Raw genomic sequence first — 19,045 nt, 5'->3', positions numbered from 1 at the left:
TTTTAGACGTGGTTAAGGAGAACTGGAAGACTGATGATTGTAGGCTATATTTATGGAATTTAGAGACTACTTACACTCTAATTTAGCCGCACTTTATTGATATTTGAATGCTAAAAGATAACAAAATGCTCTAATTAAGAATTTGATTCTTTGCAGGAGCTACTCCGAGCTAGGAGGGAGCTAACGAGTGTTTTGGAGTCAACATGGAGTGTGAAAGGCCAATCGAAAGTTAGGCCGGTTGAAAAGGAGCAAGAAAAGCAAACGAAATGACCCCTCCAGGTGCGCGGCCGCGGAGTGGGCCGCGAATTGGTCCGCGAACTCAAGGCAGTGAGGCAGTCCAAATCCGCGGCCGGATCCGCGGTCAAATCCGCAGTCGCAGACTGGCGGACGAAAGCCAAATATGCATGGTTAATTATGTAATTTCTTAGGCGACTAACCTAAACCTATATGAAACCTAAACTCGCCCAAAAGTGAAGGATAAATGTTTTTAGAAGATTTTAGAGGTAAGAACGAGGGAGAGAAGACGGATAATTTCCTAAGAGTTTTCATCTTCTTCTTCATACTTCTATTTGTTGATTATGAATTATTTTAGTGATTTGTTTTCCATTAGTATGAGTAGCTAAATCTATTATCTAGGGTTGATGGAACCAATTGTTGGGTAAAGTCTTGATTCTATTTTGTTATAATTGAGCTGTGTTTGTTCTATGATTGTTCAGCTATGTATTGTATTGTGGTTAATTGGAAGGGCCCTCGATTAATCGTGTCTAGTTACCTTGTGTTGCTTGAGAAAGAACACTTGGTTAGATTGTTATTGAACAACACCACTTTTGGGGAGGTTAAGAGATTAATTACTTGAATTTAAAAGTGGGGTTAGAAATAACGAAGCTTTGGTGGGATAATTCTGAGTTGCATAAATTGTTAATTAGAGTAGTTCGAGAGAATGTTTCTAGTAAACTATCGTAATTGATCGAGAGGTAATTACGGTAGCCCGAAACTCATAATCCTCATAGAGTAGTACGGTGAGATTATAGCTAAAGAGTTGAGAATTAATCCGGCAATTGGGGAAATCAATAGCCCTAGATCCTTTTACCCTTGAATTCAATTTTAGTCTTGATTATTGCTAATTTTATTGTCATTTTTCCTTAGCTAAATAAATTTCACTGATTATTCATAAAACTCTTGCATCCGGAAGTTGTCTGAACCTATCATTAGCATTGTTTAAAGTTGTAGCAAATAGGTTAGTTCCATATGGGATTCGACTCCGAACTTGAACCAGGTTATATTTGCAGTGACCGCTTGGTCCTTTTTACAAGGCATAGTTGGGTGTGATCAAATTTGGCGCCTCTGCCGGGGAGCTAACAGTGTTATTTATTAAAACTTAGAAGAATTGCTAGGATTCTTAGTTTAGATCAATTTCTTACGGTGTTTAAATTTTTCCATTGAAATTCTCACGTTTGAATTCTCCCGTGACTCAGGTGTATGCCTAGAAGCTCTTCGAGGACTGGTGAACTTTTTGAAGGACTCTCAGACCTCGAGAAAGCATTCATGGCCTTAAATCGAGCCAACAAGAAGAATAAATAGTTACAACAAAAACACACACTCGAAATTGAAATGGACAACGTGGACGGTGTCAATGAAAACAATCGGAATAATCGGGTTGACCCAAACAATGGAGTGGTGGCACCTCTTGTGCCAGAAGCTGCTCTTTATGATTGGGCACAACCAACTGCTGATAACTTAGCCACTGCCATTGCTGTATCTCAGATACAAGCGGAGACATTCCAGATCACCAACAACATGCAGCATCTGTTGCAAAATAAGGGACTGTTCTCCGAGTCATACATTGAAGACCCACAACAACATCTGTAGAATTTCCTATCAATATGTGTGACCCAAAGACAGCCGAATGTGACTCCTGAAGCCATCAAGCTATTACTGTTTCCATTCTCTGTGACTGGAGAGGCTCAAACTTGGCTGAATTCGCTCCCAATAAAATCCATTGCCACTTGGGAGGAATTAGTCAAACAGTTCTTAAACAAGTTTTATCCTCCCAATAAGACTGCAAGGCAGATTGATGAGATATTGCAGTTTAGGCAAAAACCAACTGAGTTCTTGCAAGAAACCTGGGAGAGGTTCAAGGGTATGCTAGTGAAGTGTCCACACCATGGCATTCCAGATCAGATGCTGGGACAGAGATTGTACATGGATTTAGCAGATAGTTTGAAGGCCAATGTAGATGCTTCAGTTGGGGGTACATTTTTGAGCAAGACATTCACAGAGTGCAAGATTCTTTTTGACAAGATGGCTCAAAATTCAGGCTGGATGGCTAGAGGTACGACACTTACACCAATAGTGCATTCTGTTGATCTTGACCCAAACAATTCCCATGGAGAGAACATAGCCACTCTCATGACTCAGATGAGCATACTGACAAAGAAAATTGATGAGATGGGTACAAAGCAAGTGCACATTATTGATACAACGAATGGAGGATTGTGTACTCCTTGCATAAACCAGTCATATGCGTGCTCGTGGAGTGGAGAGAATGACAATCAGGGCTTTAGAGAAGACATGAATTATGTCAATAATTTTGGAGGTCAGAGGCAAGGTGGGCAACAATAGGGACCAGCACCAAACCAACAGTACAGACCCAACCTGCCATAACACAACCCCAATTTTGGAGGGCGCACGACCACAAGGTCAAGTTGTGCCTTATCAAAGGCAGCAGGTAATCAGCAGCACCAGCAACAATTGGCCTACCAACCACCTCATCAACAACAAAACAACAATATGGTATAAATCAGGGGTATGCTGCAACAACTCATTGGAACAAATGGTAAGATGCAAGAAAAGTTAGCAGCACATGTTTCAGCAATCAAAGGAATTGAAACTCAACCGGGATAGCTGTCTATGGACTTGAACAATCGTCCCCAAGGAACATTGCCTGCAGATACAAATATTAACCTAAAGGAACAGAACCCAAATCAGCTAATGACAGTGAGTCTCAGGAATGAAAGAGATTTAGACATTTACGAGAGAGACTACGCCAGTTACATTAGAGGCAGATGAGTTAGCAGAGCTCACTGAGGTTGTAATTGAACAAGCACAGGTTGACAAGGGTAAGGAGAAGGATGGTGAACAAGTCTCAGAACATGTGGCACCTCTTGTGCCAGAAGCTCCCAACAAAAAAAGACATCAAGTAGTGGACAGAGGTTGACTCCTGCACCATTCCCTCAGAGATTGGCAAAACAAAAGAAAGATGATGATCAATACAGGAAATTCATGGAAATGCTTCGATAGATTCAATTGAATATTCCACTGATGGATTCTTTGAGGGAAATGCCAGGGTATGCAAAAATGATGAAGGACCTGATGTCGAGGAAATTTGACTTCCAGGACCTGTCCACTGTAACTCTGACACAGACCTGCAACGCGGTAGTGACAAGACCTATGGCCCAAAAGGTGTCTGATCCAGGTAGCTTCACTATCCCATGCACTATTGGGAGTTATGATTTTGCTAAAGCATTATGTGACTTGGGAGCCAACATAAACTTGATGCCCTTGGCAATCTATACAAAACTGGGCATTGGCAGAGCTAGACCGACATCAATGTTGCTGCAACTGGCCAATCGCACAGTCAAAAGAACGACAGGAATTCTTGATGATGTGCTTGTGCAAGTGGGAAAATTTGTATTTCCTGCAGACTTTGTTATTCTTGACTGTCAGGTGGATGAAGAGATACCCATCATTCTGGGAAGGCCATTCTTAGCCACTGGGAGAGCATTAATTGATTGTGAGACTAGAGAGTTAAAAATGAGGTTGAACAATGAAGAAATAATATTGAACGTTCAACAATCCATAAGGAGACCCAGTGAATTTGCAAACTGCTCACTAGTGGAGGCCGTGGATGTGATACTGCAAGAAGAGGATGAGACCCTTAATGTCAAGGATCCACTAGAAGCCTGCTTGATGAATTTGGAAGAGATGGACGGTGAAGGGTTGGCAGAGTGGGTCATGGCTCTCGAAGGTCAAGGATTCTGGAAAAGGGAACCTCAGTTCGAGCCCTTACGCTTAGAAGAGAGAGAAACACCACCTGCAAACCATAAATAGAGGAGCCACCACAGCTGGACTTGAAACCCCTTCCAGGCCACCTCAGGTACGCTTTCTTGGGGCATAATTCTACTTTGCCTGTTATTATATCATCTGGTTTGCTAGCAGTGCAGGTAGAGCAACTATTGCAGGTATTGCAAGAATGTAAGACTGCCATTGGTTGGACTATGGCAGACATAAAGGGTATCAGCCCAACCTTTTGCATGGACAAGATTCTTCTGGAAGAGGGGCACAAACCTTCCAGGGAGCATCAACGACGGCTGAACCCGAATATGAAGTAAGTAGTAAAGAAGGAAGTGATCAAGTGGCTAGATGTGGGTATCATCTTCCCCATCTCTGATAGCAACTGGGTCAGTCCTATCCAATGTGTGTCAAAAAAATGAGGAATGACGGTCATATAAAATGAGAATAATGAGTTGATCTCGACTCGTACAGTCACGGGGTGGCAGATTTGTATGGACTATCGGAAATTGAACACATCCACTCGAAAGGACCATTTCCCATTGCCTTTCATTGACCAAATGTTGTACAGGTTAGCTGGGCGGTCCCACTTCTGTTTCTTGGATGGATACTCGGGGTATAACCAGATCTCAATAGCCTCGGAAGACAGAGAGAAAACATCCATCACTTGTCCATATGGCATCTTTGCCTTTTCGGAGAATGCCCTTTGGACTTTGCAATGCACCGGCTACATTTCAGCGGTGCATGTTAGCCATTTTTACTGATATGGTGAAGGATATTATGGAGGTGTTTATGGATGATTTCTCCGTGGTGGGGGATTCATTTGAAGATTGTCTTCACAACTTAAGAAGAGTGCTTAAAAGATGTGTAGAGACAAATCTGGTGCTGAATTGGGAAAAGTACCATTTTATGGTACAAGAGGGAATAGTGTTGGGGCATCGAGTGTCCAGCAAGGGCGTTGAAGTCGACCATGCTAAGGTTGATGTGATTGAGAAGCTGCCACCGCCCACTTCGGTAAAGGCAGTGAGAAGTTTTCTTGGGCACGCCGGGTTCTATAGGCGATTCATTAAAGATTTTTCCAAAATTGCTAACCCCTTATGTAAGCTGCTTGAAAAGGATCAGCCCTTTGTGTTTTCTAATGATTGCAGGTTGGCATTTGAGGAGTTGAAGAAGAGACTGATAACTACACCCATCATTGTTGCACCCAACTGGGAGCAACCATTCGAGCTCATATGTGACGCCAGTGATTATGCTATAGGAGCAGTCTTGGGACAGCGAAAAGACAAGATGATGCACCTGATTTACTATGCAAGCAGGACGCTCAGCGGTGCTCAGCTCAATTACACTGCAATCGAAAAGGAAATGTTGGCTGTAGTGTTTGCCTTCGACAAATTCAGGTCATACTTAATTGGTTCAAAAGTTATTGTTTATACTGACCATACAACAATTAGGTACTTGATTGCAAAGAAGGAGTCAAAGCCACGCTTGATTCGCTGGGTTCTATTGCTACAAGAATTCGATCTGGAAATCCATGACAGAAAGGGAACGGACAATCAAGTGGCAGACGATCTCTCAAGATTGGAAGGAGTTGAAAAGAGAATGGAGGTTGAAGACATAACAGAGACATTCCCGGATGAACAGTTACTTGCTGTGACAATGGAGGAGACGCCATGCCATGCTGATATTGCTAACTATTTAGCAAGCGGTATTGTACCTTATGAACTCTCCTCAATTCAAAAGAAAAAGTTCTTCCGCGATTGTCGAGCCTATTATTGGGACGAACCTCTATTGTTTAAAATATATGTAGATAACATGATCCGGAGGTGTATCCCCGAGAAAGATCAACCTTCTATTTTGCAGGCTTTCCATGCTTTACCATATGGTGGACACTTTGGAGGAATCCGAACAGCAGCAAAAGTATTGGTTGTATTGGCCTACCCTGTTCAAGGATGCCCATGCTTGGGTCAAAATTTGCGATGAATGCCAAAGGACATGCAACATATCTCGCCGTCACGAGATGCCGATGACCACAATTCAAGAGGTGGAGGTTTTTGATATGTGGGGGATCGACTTTATGGGGCCGTTCGTCAGCTCGTATGGTAACAAATATATATTGGTAGCAGTTGACTATGTCTTCAAGTGGGTCAAAGCGGTGGCTCTCCCAACCAATGATGCAAAATGGGAAACAAGTTTCCTAAAGAAAAACATCTTCACATGTTTTGGCACCCCGAGAGTTATAATCAGTGATGGTGGAACCCATTTTTGCAATAGAGCATTCGCACGTCTGTTGGAAAAGTATGGAGTTCGCCACAAAGTAGCCACACCGTACCACCCACAGACGAGCGGGCAAGTTGAAGTGTCCAATAGAGAAATTAAAAGTGTCCTGACAAAGACCGTGAATGCAATAAGGACTGATTGGGCGAAGAATCTGGATGATGCATTATGGGCGTACCTTATAGCATTCAAAACTCCAATTGGTATGTCACCGTACAAGTTGGTGTTTGGAAAGGCATGCCTCCTTCCGGTAGAGCTCGAACATAAAGCACTTTGGGTACTGTGGCAGTTGAATCTGGATATAGAGACCGCAGGCACCAGCAGAGTCACTGAGTTACATGAGCTCGAGGAATTCAGGTTCCATGCATTTGAGAATGCTAGATTATACAAAGAAAAGATGAAAATGATCCATGATAAGCACATCTTAGATCGGAACTTCAAGCCCGGAGATCTAGTGTTGTTATACAACTCGAGATTGAGATTTTTTTCGGGTAAGTTAAAGTCCCGATGGTCAGGACCCTTCAGAGTGGTGCAAGTGTTCTCAAGTGGATCTGTAGAGATTGAATCCGACGATGGGACAAACAAGTTCACGGTAAATGGGCAAAGGTTGAAACATTACCTTGGAATGGTCGAAGAGAAAGGGGATAGAGTGGTGATAACTTTAGAAGAGGCTCAGTACGCGAACGAGGAGTGATAATGAAAGCCTGCGTCGTGCCGCGACATTAAATTAGGTGCTTCCTGGGAGGCAACCCATGGTTTGTTGTAAATCGTCGTGCCGCGATGTTAACTTAGGCGCTTTTTGGGAGGCAACCCATTATTTTTCTTACTTTGGTTGTTGTAATTGATTTTGAATGACTTTGACCGATCTACTAGTGTGCAGGGCAAAAATTATGCGCATCGGAAGGATTTGAGGGTCGAAATTAACCCGAGAATAGGTAAAAAAATGCAGCAAACACAAAAATTAGCTAGAGACAGAGATCCGCGGCCACGGATTGGACCGCGAATATGGCCGCAGATTTTGGCTTGTGTTCTACCCCCCGTCCGCAGCCACGGATCGGACAGCGGATTGGGGCGCGGATTTTTGGACCCCCTCTGCCCAGAATCCGCGGCCGCGGATTGGACCGCGAATTGGGGCGTGGATGCGCGAGCGTGTCCAGGTAAGTTTTTTTATATTTTTAGTCCCCCACCACACACTTAAACCCCCTTCTTTTCCCTAACCCAAACCCTCACTTCCCCCACTTCTCTTCTTCCCTTCCTAACTTCAAGAACCCAAACCCCTCACTTCCCCCACTTCTCTTCTTCCCTTCCTAACTTCAAGAACCCAAACCCGTCCCTTCCCCCATATTTTCCTTTCAACACAAGACTCTTCTCCTTCCTTATCTTCTCTACTCAACCGATCTCCAACCTCCGTTCTTCTCAAGATCTCCAAGTAAGTACATGATTTTATTCCTCTTTCTTAGTATTTTTCTTCTTTTTTTTTCCTTTTCTGTATAGGGTAGTAAAATCATAGGTACTTTTGTCTAGGATTTGGATTATGGTTTATATGTGGTATATGGAGGCTATTTGAATTAGTTGATTTAGAGGAAGCCATTGTTGGGTTTGTGAGGAATGGTAGCCTGATTGGGTCTTTGGGTGACTTGGGGGAACATATTCACACTACCTATTTGTTGATTTGTCTTAATGAGTGTTAAATATAAATTGTGACCAATTGTGCGAGTGAAGTATGAGTAACCGCCATTGGGACACATATTCCTCTCTCCACTGATAGTAGTATTTATTGGGTAGGTAATATGCAACCTTCAAGGAAGAGACGCGCTACCGAGGCCTCATCAAGTGGTCATGGAGGCTCATCTCGGGGACGGGCACCGGCCAGTGCAGTCCAGTTTGATCGTACCAGGTTTGTCTCCAGAGCTGCCCAAGACCGTTTCAGTTTGAAGGCCACTAAAAACCCTGTACCAGAAAGGGGTATTGACAGGGCGTCCCTCCAGGATGAGTGCCCTTATATATATCGGGAGTTGATCAGGCGCAGATTGGATAACTTTTTCGAAGAGCCGGAGGAGGGTATCTTGATGCTTGTTCGGGAGTTCTATGCCAACTGCCCCGAACATGGCGATAGAATATGCACTGTGCGACACACGAGGGTGGATGCCTCGATAGAAGCCATCAGGAGAGTGTATCTATTGCCTGAATTCAATGGGGAGGAGGATTTCTATGATGCTTACATGAGAGAACCCATCACATGGAACAGGTTTTTCAGAACTATCTGTGCACCAGACAAAGAGGTAGTGTGGGTTATGCCGGGATCGAAGCTACACTCTTCCTCACTCACTTTTGAAGGAAAATGCTGGTTGTACATCATCAATAGTCGCTTGCTGCCGTCCCACAACACCACGGAGGTAAATGGTCCGAGAGCTGCCTTGATATGGTGCTTTGTGAATGGCTACGACTTCGATGTGGCCAAGGTTATTCAGTTTGAGATGTTCGTCCGTTCAACACAGAAGAGGTATGGGTTCTTTTTCCCCTCTTTGATCACTAGATTGTGCCGGGCAACAAGGGTGCCTAAGAACCCAAATGCGGATGGCATGGTAAAGAAAGAAGCAAAGTTCCGAGAAGACAAAGTGACCATTGGAAAAGACCCGGTGGCACCAGGGGCAACTCATAGTGATGATTCTAATACGTCGGAAGAGGGCGACGAAGGGCAGGAGGAGGTTGAACCTGCCTCACCCCCACATGAACAAGCTGTAGTGGCTGAAGGACCATCTCAGGGCAGACGGAGCACGCGAATGACAGCCTTAGAACAAGACATGGCAGGACTGCGCACTTCCGTCACGGAATTGGGGACCAGAGTTGATGCTTTGGCCATCCAAAATACGAAGTCAGAAAAGAAAATCATGGGCTGGCTGCGTGCGCTGGGGAGAGCATGTCATCTCAACCCTGGCACTGTCTTCGATCAAGACTGATCAACCAGGGAAGTTCCTTTACCTCACATTACTTTACTTTGTATGACATGGGGATATGCCATCTTTTTAAGTGTGGGGTGGGGGATACTTTGTTGTATGTAGATAGTTTCGTAGTTTATTTGCAAAAATCAATTTCGACTTGGCCCAACGATGGATATCATTCAATGGGTTTCTTGAGGGACTAAAGTCGAAAGGAAAAAAAAAGATTTTCTTTTGTAGTAGTGTATGAATTCCCCCTTGGTTTTTCTTCAAACCATGGTTCTTTTTCAAGGGTTTTGTTTGAACAGGGTGTAGTTAGCTTTTTATTTTTTAGTTAGGAACTTATGGGCTATGGGCAGAATTAAAATAGGAATCCTTGTTTGATTTCGTAATGCCTTGAATATAGCGATTACTTTAGTGTGACATTTGGAAAAGGCCACTTGTGAAAAAAAAAAAGAAAAAAAGAAGAAGAAGAGCATTGTTAATAGTGTATCATGTTGATTGGTGATAAATCTTTGGTGGCTTTTAAGGTGATTGTGCTCAAGGAAGAAGTGTGGGGGTGGTATATGTGGTGTTAAAAATGAAAATATTGGTTTAACTTAGGTGTGGACTTGATTGTAAAATAAAGGTATTAAAGTGCTTAGGGAGGTGTAGTCACTATTATATATCCAAATATATCCTACCCAACCTACATCCTACATTACATCCAAATAAAGTCCTACTTGATCCTAGACTGAGTGAGCTCAATTAGTAGAGTCGTACACTACGAGCAAGCCTATGGTGCGTTTTCTGTGGCACAATAATATCATTTCTGAGGGTGAGTGAATTTTGTTCCTTTTAAAATTCCTCAGTGTGTGTGAATTTTACTGATTGTGAAATGAGTCTCCTTTGTTGTGAGCATGCACTTGATTTATGAAGGAGAGTTAAGTCTGGACCTTTGATATAGAGTAAGTAAGCCGATTAGGAACATTGCGTGGCTAGAGGGAGTCAACTCTTGAGATGTAGATGTTGCACTAATGTATTCAATGTATGTGAAATATTCTTGGTGTGACGAGTAGGGAAGTCACTTAGTGAAGTTAGGCCTGTTAGAGTGTGGTTTGATTGCTCGGGGACGAGCAATGATTTAAGTGTGGGGTGTTGATAGTAGGCTATATTTATGCAATTTAGACACTACTTACACTCTAATTTAGCCGCACTTTATTGATATTTGAATGCTAAAAGATAACAAAATGCTCATTAAGAATTTGATGCTTTGCAGGAGCTACTCCAAGCTAGGAGGGAGCTAACGAGTGTTTTGGAGTCAACATGGAGTGTGAAAGGCCAATCGAAGGTTAGCCCGGTCGAAAAGGAGCGAGAAAAGCAAGCGAAACGACCCTTCCAGGTGCGCGGCCATGGAGTGGGCCGCGAACTCAAGGCAGTGAGGCAGTCCAAATTTGCGGCCGGATCCGCGGTCAAATCCGCGGCCGCGGACGGGCGGACGAAAGCCAAACACACAGGGTTAATTATGTAATTTCCTAGGCGACTAACCTAAACCTATATGAAACCTAAGAGTTTTCATCTTCTTCTTTTTCATACTTCTATTTGTTGATTATGAATTATTTTAGTGATTTGTTTTCCATTAGTATGAGTAGCTAAATCTATTATCTAGGGTTGATGGAACCAATTGTTGGGTGAAGTCTTGACTCTATTTTATTATAATTGAGCCGTGTATGTTCTATGATTGTTCAACTACGTATTGTATTGTGGTTAATTGGAAGGGCCCTCGATTAATCGTGTCTAGTTACATTGTATTGCTTGAGAAAGAACACTTGGTTAGATTGTTATTGAACAACACCACTTTTGTGGAGGTTAAGAGATTAATTACTTGAATTTAACAGTGGGGTTAGAAATAACAAACCTTTGATGGGATAATTTTGAGTTGCATAAATTGTTAACTAGAGTAGTTCGAGAGAATGTTTCTAGTAAACTATCTTAATTGATCGAGAGGTAATTACGGTAGCCCGAAACTCATAAACCTCATAGAGTAGTATGACGAGATTATAGCTAAAGAGTTGAGAATTAATCCGGCAATTGGGGAAATCAATAGCCCTAGATCCTTTTACCCTTGAATTCAATTTTAGTCTTGATTATTGCTAATTTTATTGTCATTTTTCCTTAGCTAAATAAATTCCACTGATTATTCATAAAACTCTTGCATCCGGAAGTTGTCTGAGCTTATCATTAGCATTGTTTAAAGTCGTAGTAAATAGGTTAGTTCCCTGTGGGATTCGACTCCGGACTTGAACCGGGTTATATTTGGAGCGACCGCTTGGTCGTTTTTACAAGGCATAGTTGGGCGTGATCAACTGACATTATGGAAAACCCTTTCATCATCTTTCAACAGAGGCTAAAGAATGTGAAGAAAGCACTAGCTATTTGGAGTAAACTTACTTTTGGAGACATTTTCAAGCAAATATCAACCCTAAAGGATGTTATTAAAGTTCATGAGGTGGAGTTTGAGCTCAATCTAACTGTCAAAAATAGAGCTAAACTTCATAAAGTCCAAGCTGATCTCACAAGGCATTTACACCTTGAGGAGGAGTTCTGGAGACAGAAGACATGGATGCAATGGTTCCAGGATGGTGATAGAAATACCAAATTCTTCCATGCTCATGTGAAAGGGAAGAAGAAGAGATTGCAAGTGTCCAAAATTTTAGACAACAATGGGATTTGGCTTGAAGATCAGGATAATATGGCACATGAGGTAGTGGAGTTTTTCAAGGCTTAGTTCACTGAAGATAGTGTGCCCACAAGTTTTGATATTGTGGATCATATCCCAAAGATGATCACTAAAGAGCAAAATGATAATCTCTGGACAGAACCTACCTTGGAGGAGGTGAATAAGGCTGTCTTTAGGTTAAATGGTGAGAGTGCAAGTGGGCCAGATGGTTTCACTGGTCAATTTTATCATGTATGCTAGGAATTAATATGGGAGGATGTACTTAACATGATAAAAGCCTTCTTTTGTGGTGCTGAATTACCTAAGTTCATTACTCACACAAACCTTGTCCTATTGCCCAAGAAGAAGAATGTAGCAACCTTTTCTGAAATGAGGCCAATTAGTTTAACTTCTCAAACAAGATCATCTCAAGGGTGTTACATGCAAGATTGGTGGAGTTGCTTCCTACCCTAATTTCTCTAAACCAGGTTGGTTTTGTTAAAGGTAGGAGTATAGTGGAGAATATATTGACTCAAGAAATAGTCACTGACATTAGAAAGAGAGGCAAGCCATCAAATGTAGTGATCAAGCTTGACATATCCAAAGCTTATGATAGGGTGTCCTGGATATTCTTGACAAAAGTATTGAGACAAATGGGGTTTCGTGAAGTCTTCATTGATATGATTTACATGTTGGTATCCAATAATTGGTATTCAGTGCTATTGAATGAGAAAGCTAATGGATTCTTCAAATCAACAAGAGGAGTAAAGCAAGACGATCCTCTATTTCCTACTTTGTTTATATTGGCTACTGAGGTGCTAGAGAGAGCTTTGGATGATTCATTTGATAATGCAAACTTCATTGGATTTGGGATGACAAAATGGAGTAAAAACATCAACTATCTTTCTTATGCTGATGATATAATTATCTTCTGCTCATCACATTATGGAGCAATACAATTAATTATGAATGTGTTAGAAGGTTATGAAGCTGCTTCTGGGAAGAAAGTGAACAAGGAAAAATCATCTTTTTATATGCATGAAAATACACCTCCGGAAGAAGCCAATGCTGTGCACTTTATCACCACTTTTCAGAGACATCCTTTCCCTTTTACATATCTTGGATGCCCTATCTTTTACAGTTGAAGGAAAAAGGAATTCTATAAATGTTTAATGCTAAAAGTGCGTCACGCCCCAAAATCGAGGAGCGCGACCGGCGCTCAACTGAGTGAACCCGACCGAGCAAGCCTGTTAGATTTCATTCTACTCAAACTCATCCACGAATAGAAATAATACATATTATCATTAATTAGACGAAAATGTGTTCATGCCTACAATACCAATTCATTTCCAATAGTTTCATCATTTTAAAAGTCTCAAATGGATAAATAATACAACCACAACATAACATAGTTTGTCTTTCCCCAACACCAATACATAACCCACACTATGTATACGGAGCCTCCATAGATAAAGAAGGGTACAATGATAATGCCGGCAATAAGGCCCCGGCTATACCTCAAACAGAATACACAAAGTACAAAAGATTCATGACCCCGGAATGAAGTGGGGCTCACCAAGTCAGCTGGGAAGAAGGTGCACTGCTATCACTGATCAATATCTCCTGCTGTGGAACCACCTGCATCCATTTAAAGATGCAACACCCCCGGTAAAAGGGACGTTAGTACCGTCGAATAGCACTAGTATGTATAACTAAACAACCTCTCAATAGAATGACCAAACAACATTATCATAATATCAATGAAAGCCTTAATCAACATCAAACCTCAATTTAGGATCAAGACAGTGTTCAAATTAATTTTCATATCTCACATTAGGAGATTTTTAGTATCGATATACCATTATCCACGATACCATTATTCACAAAACCATTATTCACAAAACCGGTACCACCGTACTCTTAGCACGGAGTCCGATCACGACCCGATCGGCTAGGCCATCTCATTAGAGACACCAACCACAATTTTTCTCAATATCAATACCACCGTCTTTAGCAAGGAGTCCGATCACGACCCGATCGGCTAGGCTATCCATTAGGGACACCAACCACAATTACCATTTCAATTATAATTTCTAGCACAATCACCACCATGTGTGCAGCATGGTGTCCGATCATGACCCGACCGGCTAGGCCGTCTTATTTGAGACATCAACCTTTTTATATCAATAATCACATTTCATATTACTTTCACATATTTTCATTTCATTGGCACTAATGGCCATAATTATAAGATCATTCTTGGCACGTTGGCCATATTCAGTATTTCATGCTCACCTTATCAATTTCAAATATCATTATCATCGTCAACAACAAATACAATTCAAATCAAGGTGTGTAGTACACATGTGAGCAATTTAGAGTCTAAGGCACATAGAGATATTTCACAAAATTTGGCATAATAGCCTTCATTTGAACTTGACTTAAAGTTGAAACATTTTTAATGCACAACCCGCATTTTAACACATCCTCAATTGGTAACATAACATGAATAAAACATTTAGGATGCTTGTTGAATATATATCTTTCAACCCAATCTTACTCGGAATGGCCAGTCTCATAATGAATCACTCGGGACTTACATAATTTACATGAATATCGTGGGATTCAATTCTAAGAGAAGAGTTTAGCCAACATACCTCACTTGAGCTTCCATAAACTCTAAAACGTTCTGGAATTCTTAGCAACTTCAATCTATTGTAGAAATATAACAAATTGAATCAAAATTTGGAAGATGATCATGGTTCTAGCTCACTTGAGCATGTTATCAAATACTAGGTGTGCATAAGATTTCAATGTCCTTTTTATGAAGGATTCCATCATCCCACAACCCAATATTTACCATTCTTAGCTCAACAATCTTCCTACACCCTCTGATAACACATGCATGTAAAATAAACAACTCTCATGCCCAAAAATTATCTTGCTAGTTACCCATTTTCAGAAGATTTCGAAATTAGGGTTTAGGGTATAGAATCTTACCTCTAGGATGAAGACCTAGTGAGCTTCCCTTCTTAATCTTCCAAAACTTGAGCAAGAATTGAAGAAAAAAATTATTGAAGAACACCTTCTCACTCTAGGGCACTCTCTCTCACTCTAAAATATCAGATTATGTCTCAAAAATGGCCCAAAGAGTGTATTTAACAAAATAGGGTCGGGTTTTAAAAACTCAAAAATGGAGCTCCGGAACAAGGTATGCGATCGCATAACCGATATGCGGATCGCATATCGGTCGCATAATTGGTTACAAAATAGCCAAAAGAACTGTCTGTGTATGCGGTCACTATGCGGTCCGCATAACTGTTATGCGGTCGCATAATGCACCGCATAATAGTTATGCGGTCGCATAGTCGACCGCATAGTTGCTTCCAACTGACCCAATTAACTGCCTCACTCTGCGGCCATTATGCGGTCCGCAGAGTGGTTCTGCGGTCGCATAATGGACAGTAGAAATACACTTTTTTGCCAAAAATTTTTCTTTACTTTTCGATGCATTGTTCAACCCAAAAAGTCCGAGCAGCGGCTCGCAAGCTCGCCACGAAGAATTTCTACAATCCTCAAACACGTAAGCCTAGTCAGGCACCATGAAATATTATTTTCTTTGCAAACTTTACCGGGCTTTACACTTAAGTACTTCGAAATTTTTTAGGGTGTTACAAAGTGTAGGAGAGGTTACATTCTTGAAGGGTAATCTTCTTTCTATAGGAGGAAGGGCGGTTCTTATTGCTCATGTGCTAGAGAGTATGCCCATTCATCTACTATTAGCTGTGAATCCACCCAAATATGTGATAAATGAATTGCATATAATGTTTGCTAGATTCTTTTGGAGTAATTCTGGAAATGGAAGGGCTAGACATTACGCATCATGGGATATATTGTGCTTTCCTAAAGATGCAGGAGGAGCTAGATTTAGATCTCTTCATGATGTGTCTAAAGCTTTATTTCCTAAGTTGTGGTATCACATAAGGGGAATCTCATTCTAGGAGTTCTCCAAAGCCCTATCCCATATAAAAGAGAGGGACAATTGAACTAGTGACTCATGAATGCTGCCGGGTTAGATGAGCCAATAACTTGAAGGCGTTCGATCTATTTTTTGAGCAAGAATCACAGCATTACCTTATCTTCACCATGATATGGACTCCAAGTTCTTATGGCAGAGCACGAGGAGATTTATCATCAATTTGATGATTGGAATGGAAACCAGAAGCATGACTGGGATTCTCGAGGTCCAAGATAATCAAACCATCAATAACAATAACGTAAGCATGAGACTTTTTGGTAGTATCGGTGAAATAGATTGCCGCGGTGATGGAATCTAGGACGGAGGACTTGTAGTATCTCTTTAGATTTGGCAAAAGTGAAAGACCCCCTAACATAATTCGAATGGAGGATGACCGATGAGCCCACCCTGGCCTCGCGAGACGGGCCCCTGTGGTTGCAAGCTGGAGCTGCCATAGCTTATGGCTATAACAATGAAAGGGCCCCAACAGAGAGAAAAGTCAGGATAACAAGCGCTCCGCCCTCCAAGCGGGAGGCAGGGGCAACGGGCAAGTGCTTGGTAAGCCAACAACCTAGTGAACCGGGCGGGACACTCGAAGAAAGGGGGGCACACTGAGCAAGTACGAGAAATTAGCCCCGCTCCACTTTATTAAAATCAAGGACCACTACGGGAGGTCAAACCAAGGATCTATGGAAGTGGGGGCTCGTCCCCGATCAATATTGGATCTAACAATAGGGGGTCGTAGCACTGACCTTTTTTTTTATTGATTCAATACAATAGGGCAAAAGATCGTACAGTTCCCTACCGAGACAAAATCTCAACGGATCCTCTGCACGCTGGGAATACCTCTTCCGTGCGTCTTTCTCGTGGCGGGAATAGAACAATAGGGAAAGACCCAGCCCAAGGCGAGCTTTATTTATTTAAGAGAGAATAGGGAGTGAATCGAATTCCGTTTCCGTTCTTTGGGGGTTTTCAAGCCCCTCTCGATCTTTTTCTATGTTGAGAAGGGGGAAGGAGTCTTAAATCAATGGACATTAATGAACCATCATTGATGGACATTGCACATGACACGATAAATTCGACTCAAGGTCTGACGCTAATAGAAGTTTCTTACTTTCCTAGTAGTGAAGGAAAGGGCAGGGCTTTTTCCATAGTAATAGTGGGCGGGTCTCATGAGATCTATGCCGGCCGTCGGAATCAAACGAAGGTCGAAGGACCATTCGATTCATTAAGGGCATAGCGACGCCCTCGCCCGGCACTATTTTCGGACCTAGCAGCAGACGGGTGGGCCGTGCCTGAATTCAAACCAGACCAGACTCTTCTTTGTTTGAGCTTCTCCGAGGCACGCAGACTAAAGATCTCACTTGTCCTGGACAAGTACGTAGAGGTCTTCGTGGGAGAACTTTAGAACAAAAGACACATTATGGACTGAGTTTATGAGGAACAAATATTGTAAGAAGATCAATGAGGTGTTAGTACCTTGGAGAAATGGATCTCATGTATGGAGGAAGATGATTGAGATGAGGGATCTGCTTGAACAACAAATATAGTGGCAACTGAAGAGAGGAGATGCAAAATTTTGGTATGATAACTGGATTGGTCTTGGTGCACTTTACCATGCTACTGGCCCGGATCATTGGTGTGATGAAACAATCATTCATGTTGGGGATGTGATGATAGATGGAGCTTGGCATGAGGAGCAATTGAGGGAGGGCATAGCTGTTCACATTATGGTGAAAATATCACCACCAAACAGTCTGGAGTTGAAGGATAAGGCTTATTGGAAACTAGAATCCAAGGGGCTATTCTCAGTGAAGATAACTTGGCAATACATAAGGAAGAGGAAGCATGGGAAAATGCTATATAAGTTTATATGGATGAAGGGACTACCTTTCAAGATCTATTTCTTCATGTGGATATTATGGAAAGCCAAACTACCATTGAATGATTACATGAGAAGGATGAGATACTTTCAAATATCAAAATGTTGGTGTTGTAGAAACCCTAGCTCATATTTTCTTGAGATCTCCAGCAGCTATGTTTGTATAAAAGTACTTCTGTGGACCAGCAGGGAATCAACATTGATCAAAAGCAAACAATACAGGTGATAAATGAGTGGTGGAGGAAGCCAGGCAACACAAGCTTGAGGACATCATATCAAGCCATTCGAGCCTTGATTGTGTGGCATTTGTGGAAGAAAAGAAACTCAGAAATGCATGGGAAGGTTATGTCTATTTATAGGTTGATTTTCCTGATTTCTACTAACCTTCATAACCTACTAAAGATGAGGAGGATATCTTTCACAGGACTGACATCTAACTGGCAAGATTTACATGACAAGCTACACCAACATATTCCAAAATTGAAGTATATAAGGGTTTTATGGCAACTACCTCCAGATGGATGGTTGAAATGCAACACGAATGGTGCATGTAGAGATACAAATGGAAGGACTTCTTATGCATTTTGTATTAGAGATGGCATTGGTGATCTAATTTATGCTCAAGCAGGGGAGATCTATGAGGCTACAAACAATATTGCTGAGGCTAGGGCTATCCTTGAAACTCTAAGGTACATAACTAACTATCATCTTCCTCCTTGTGTTATTGAGACTGATTCGTTATTAATGAAAAGCGTGCTTGATGATGTGTGGGAACCACAGTGGAATATGGGGCTCATACTGATCTTCCTACTCAAATCCTTAAGGAAGAGAGTAGGGAGGTATCTTTCACTAACCTTGTTTGCTTTTTTGCAGGTACAAATAAGGGTGCTGGATTGTATGTTGTGGACAAACCTTATAGGGTGGTATTAGCATCCTCAATGTTCATTACCTATAGGTGCAACCACTGCATAATTCAGCCCCATGTTGCATCAGCAGACCAATCGAAGAAGCTCCAAACTTGGTAAATAAGTAGCATGAAATGTCATTGGAACATGTGGTGCATTTTTGAGAACTTATACGTTGTTTGTTGGCATGTTCACCGCTTCTTAAATTCTTGCATGGTAATTGAATCAAGATATAGTACTAAGTATGGAAGAGCAAGT

The 19,045-nt window shown here is 41.7% G+C and overlaps 1 protein-coding gene and 1 non-coding gene across 2 annotated transcripts; one reads left to right on the top strand and one right to left on the bottom strand.

Moving 5' to 3' along the window:
- Positions 1-2,064: 2,064 nt before the first annotated feature.
- Positions 2,065-2,171, bottom strand: LOC142168532 (small nucleolar RNA R71). The gene has a single exon (XR_012698387.1). It is a non-coding gene; the product is annotated as a small nucleolar RNA R71 (small nucleolar RNA).
- A 1,201-nt stretch (positions 2,172-3,372) lies between these two features.
- On the top strand, positions 3,373-4,110 carry LOC142168074 (uncharacterized). The gene has a single exon (XM_075228734.1). The coding sequence runs from the start codon at positions 3,373-3,375 to the stop codon at positions 4,108-4,110; it is 738 nt and encodes a 245-aa protein (XP_075084835.1).
- The last annotated feature ends 14,935 nt before the right edge of the window (positions 4,111-19,045 follow it).

The sequence above is a fragment of the Nicotiana tabacum genome, chromosome 13 (genome assembly GCF_000715075.1).
Source record: "Nicotiana tabacum cultivar K326 chromosome 13, ASM71507v2, whole genome shotgun sequence".
NCBI classification, from domain to species: Eukaryota; Viridiplantae; Streptophyta; class Magnoliopsida; order Solanales; family Solanaceae; genus Nicotiana; species Nicotiana tabacum.
The sequence above is the reverse complement of the archived record's forward strand: the minus strand, read 5'-3'. Positions and strand labels throughout refer to the sequence as shown.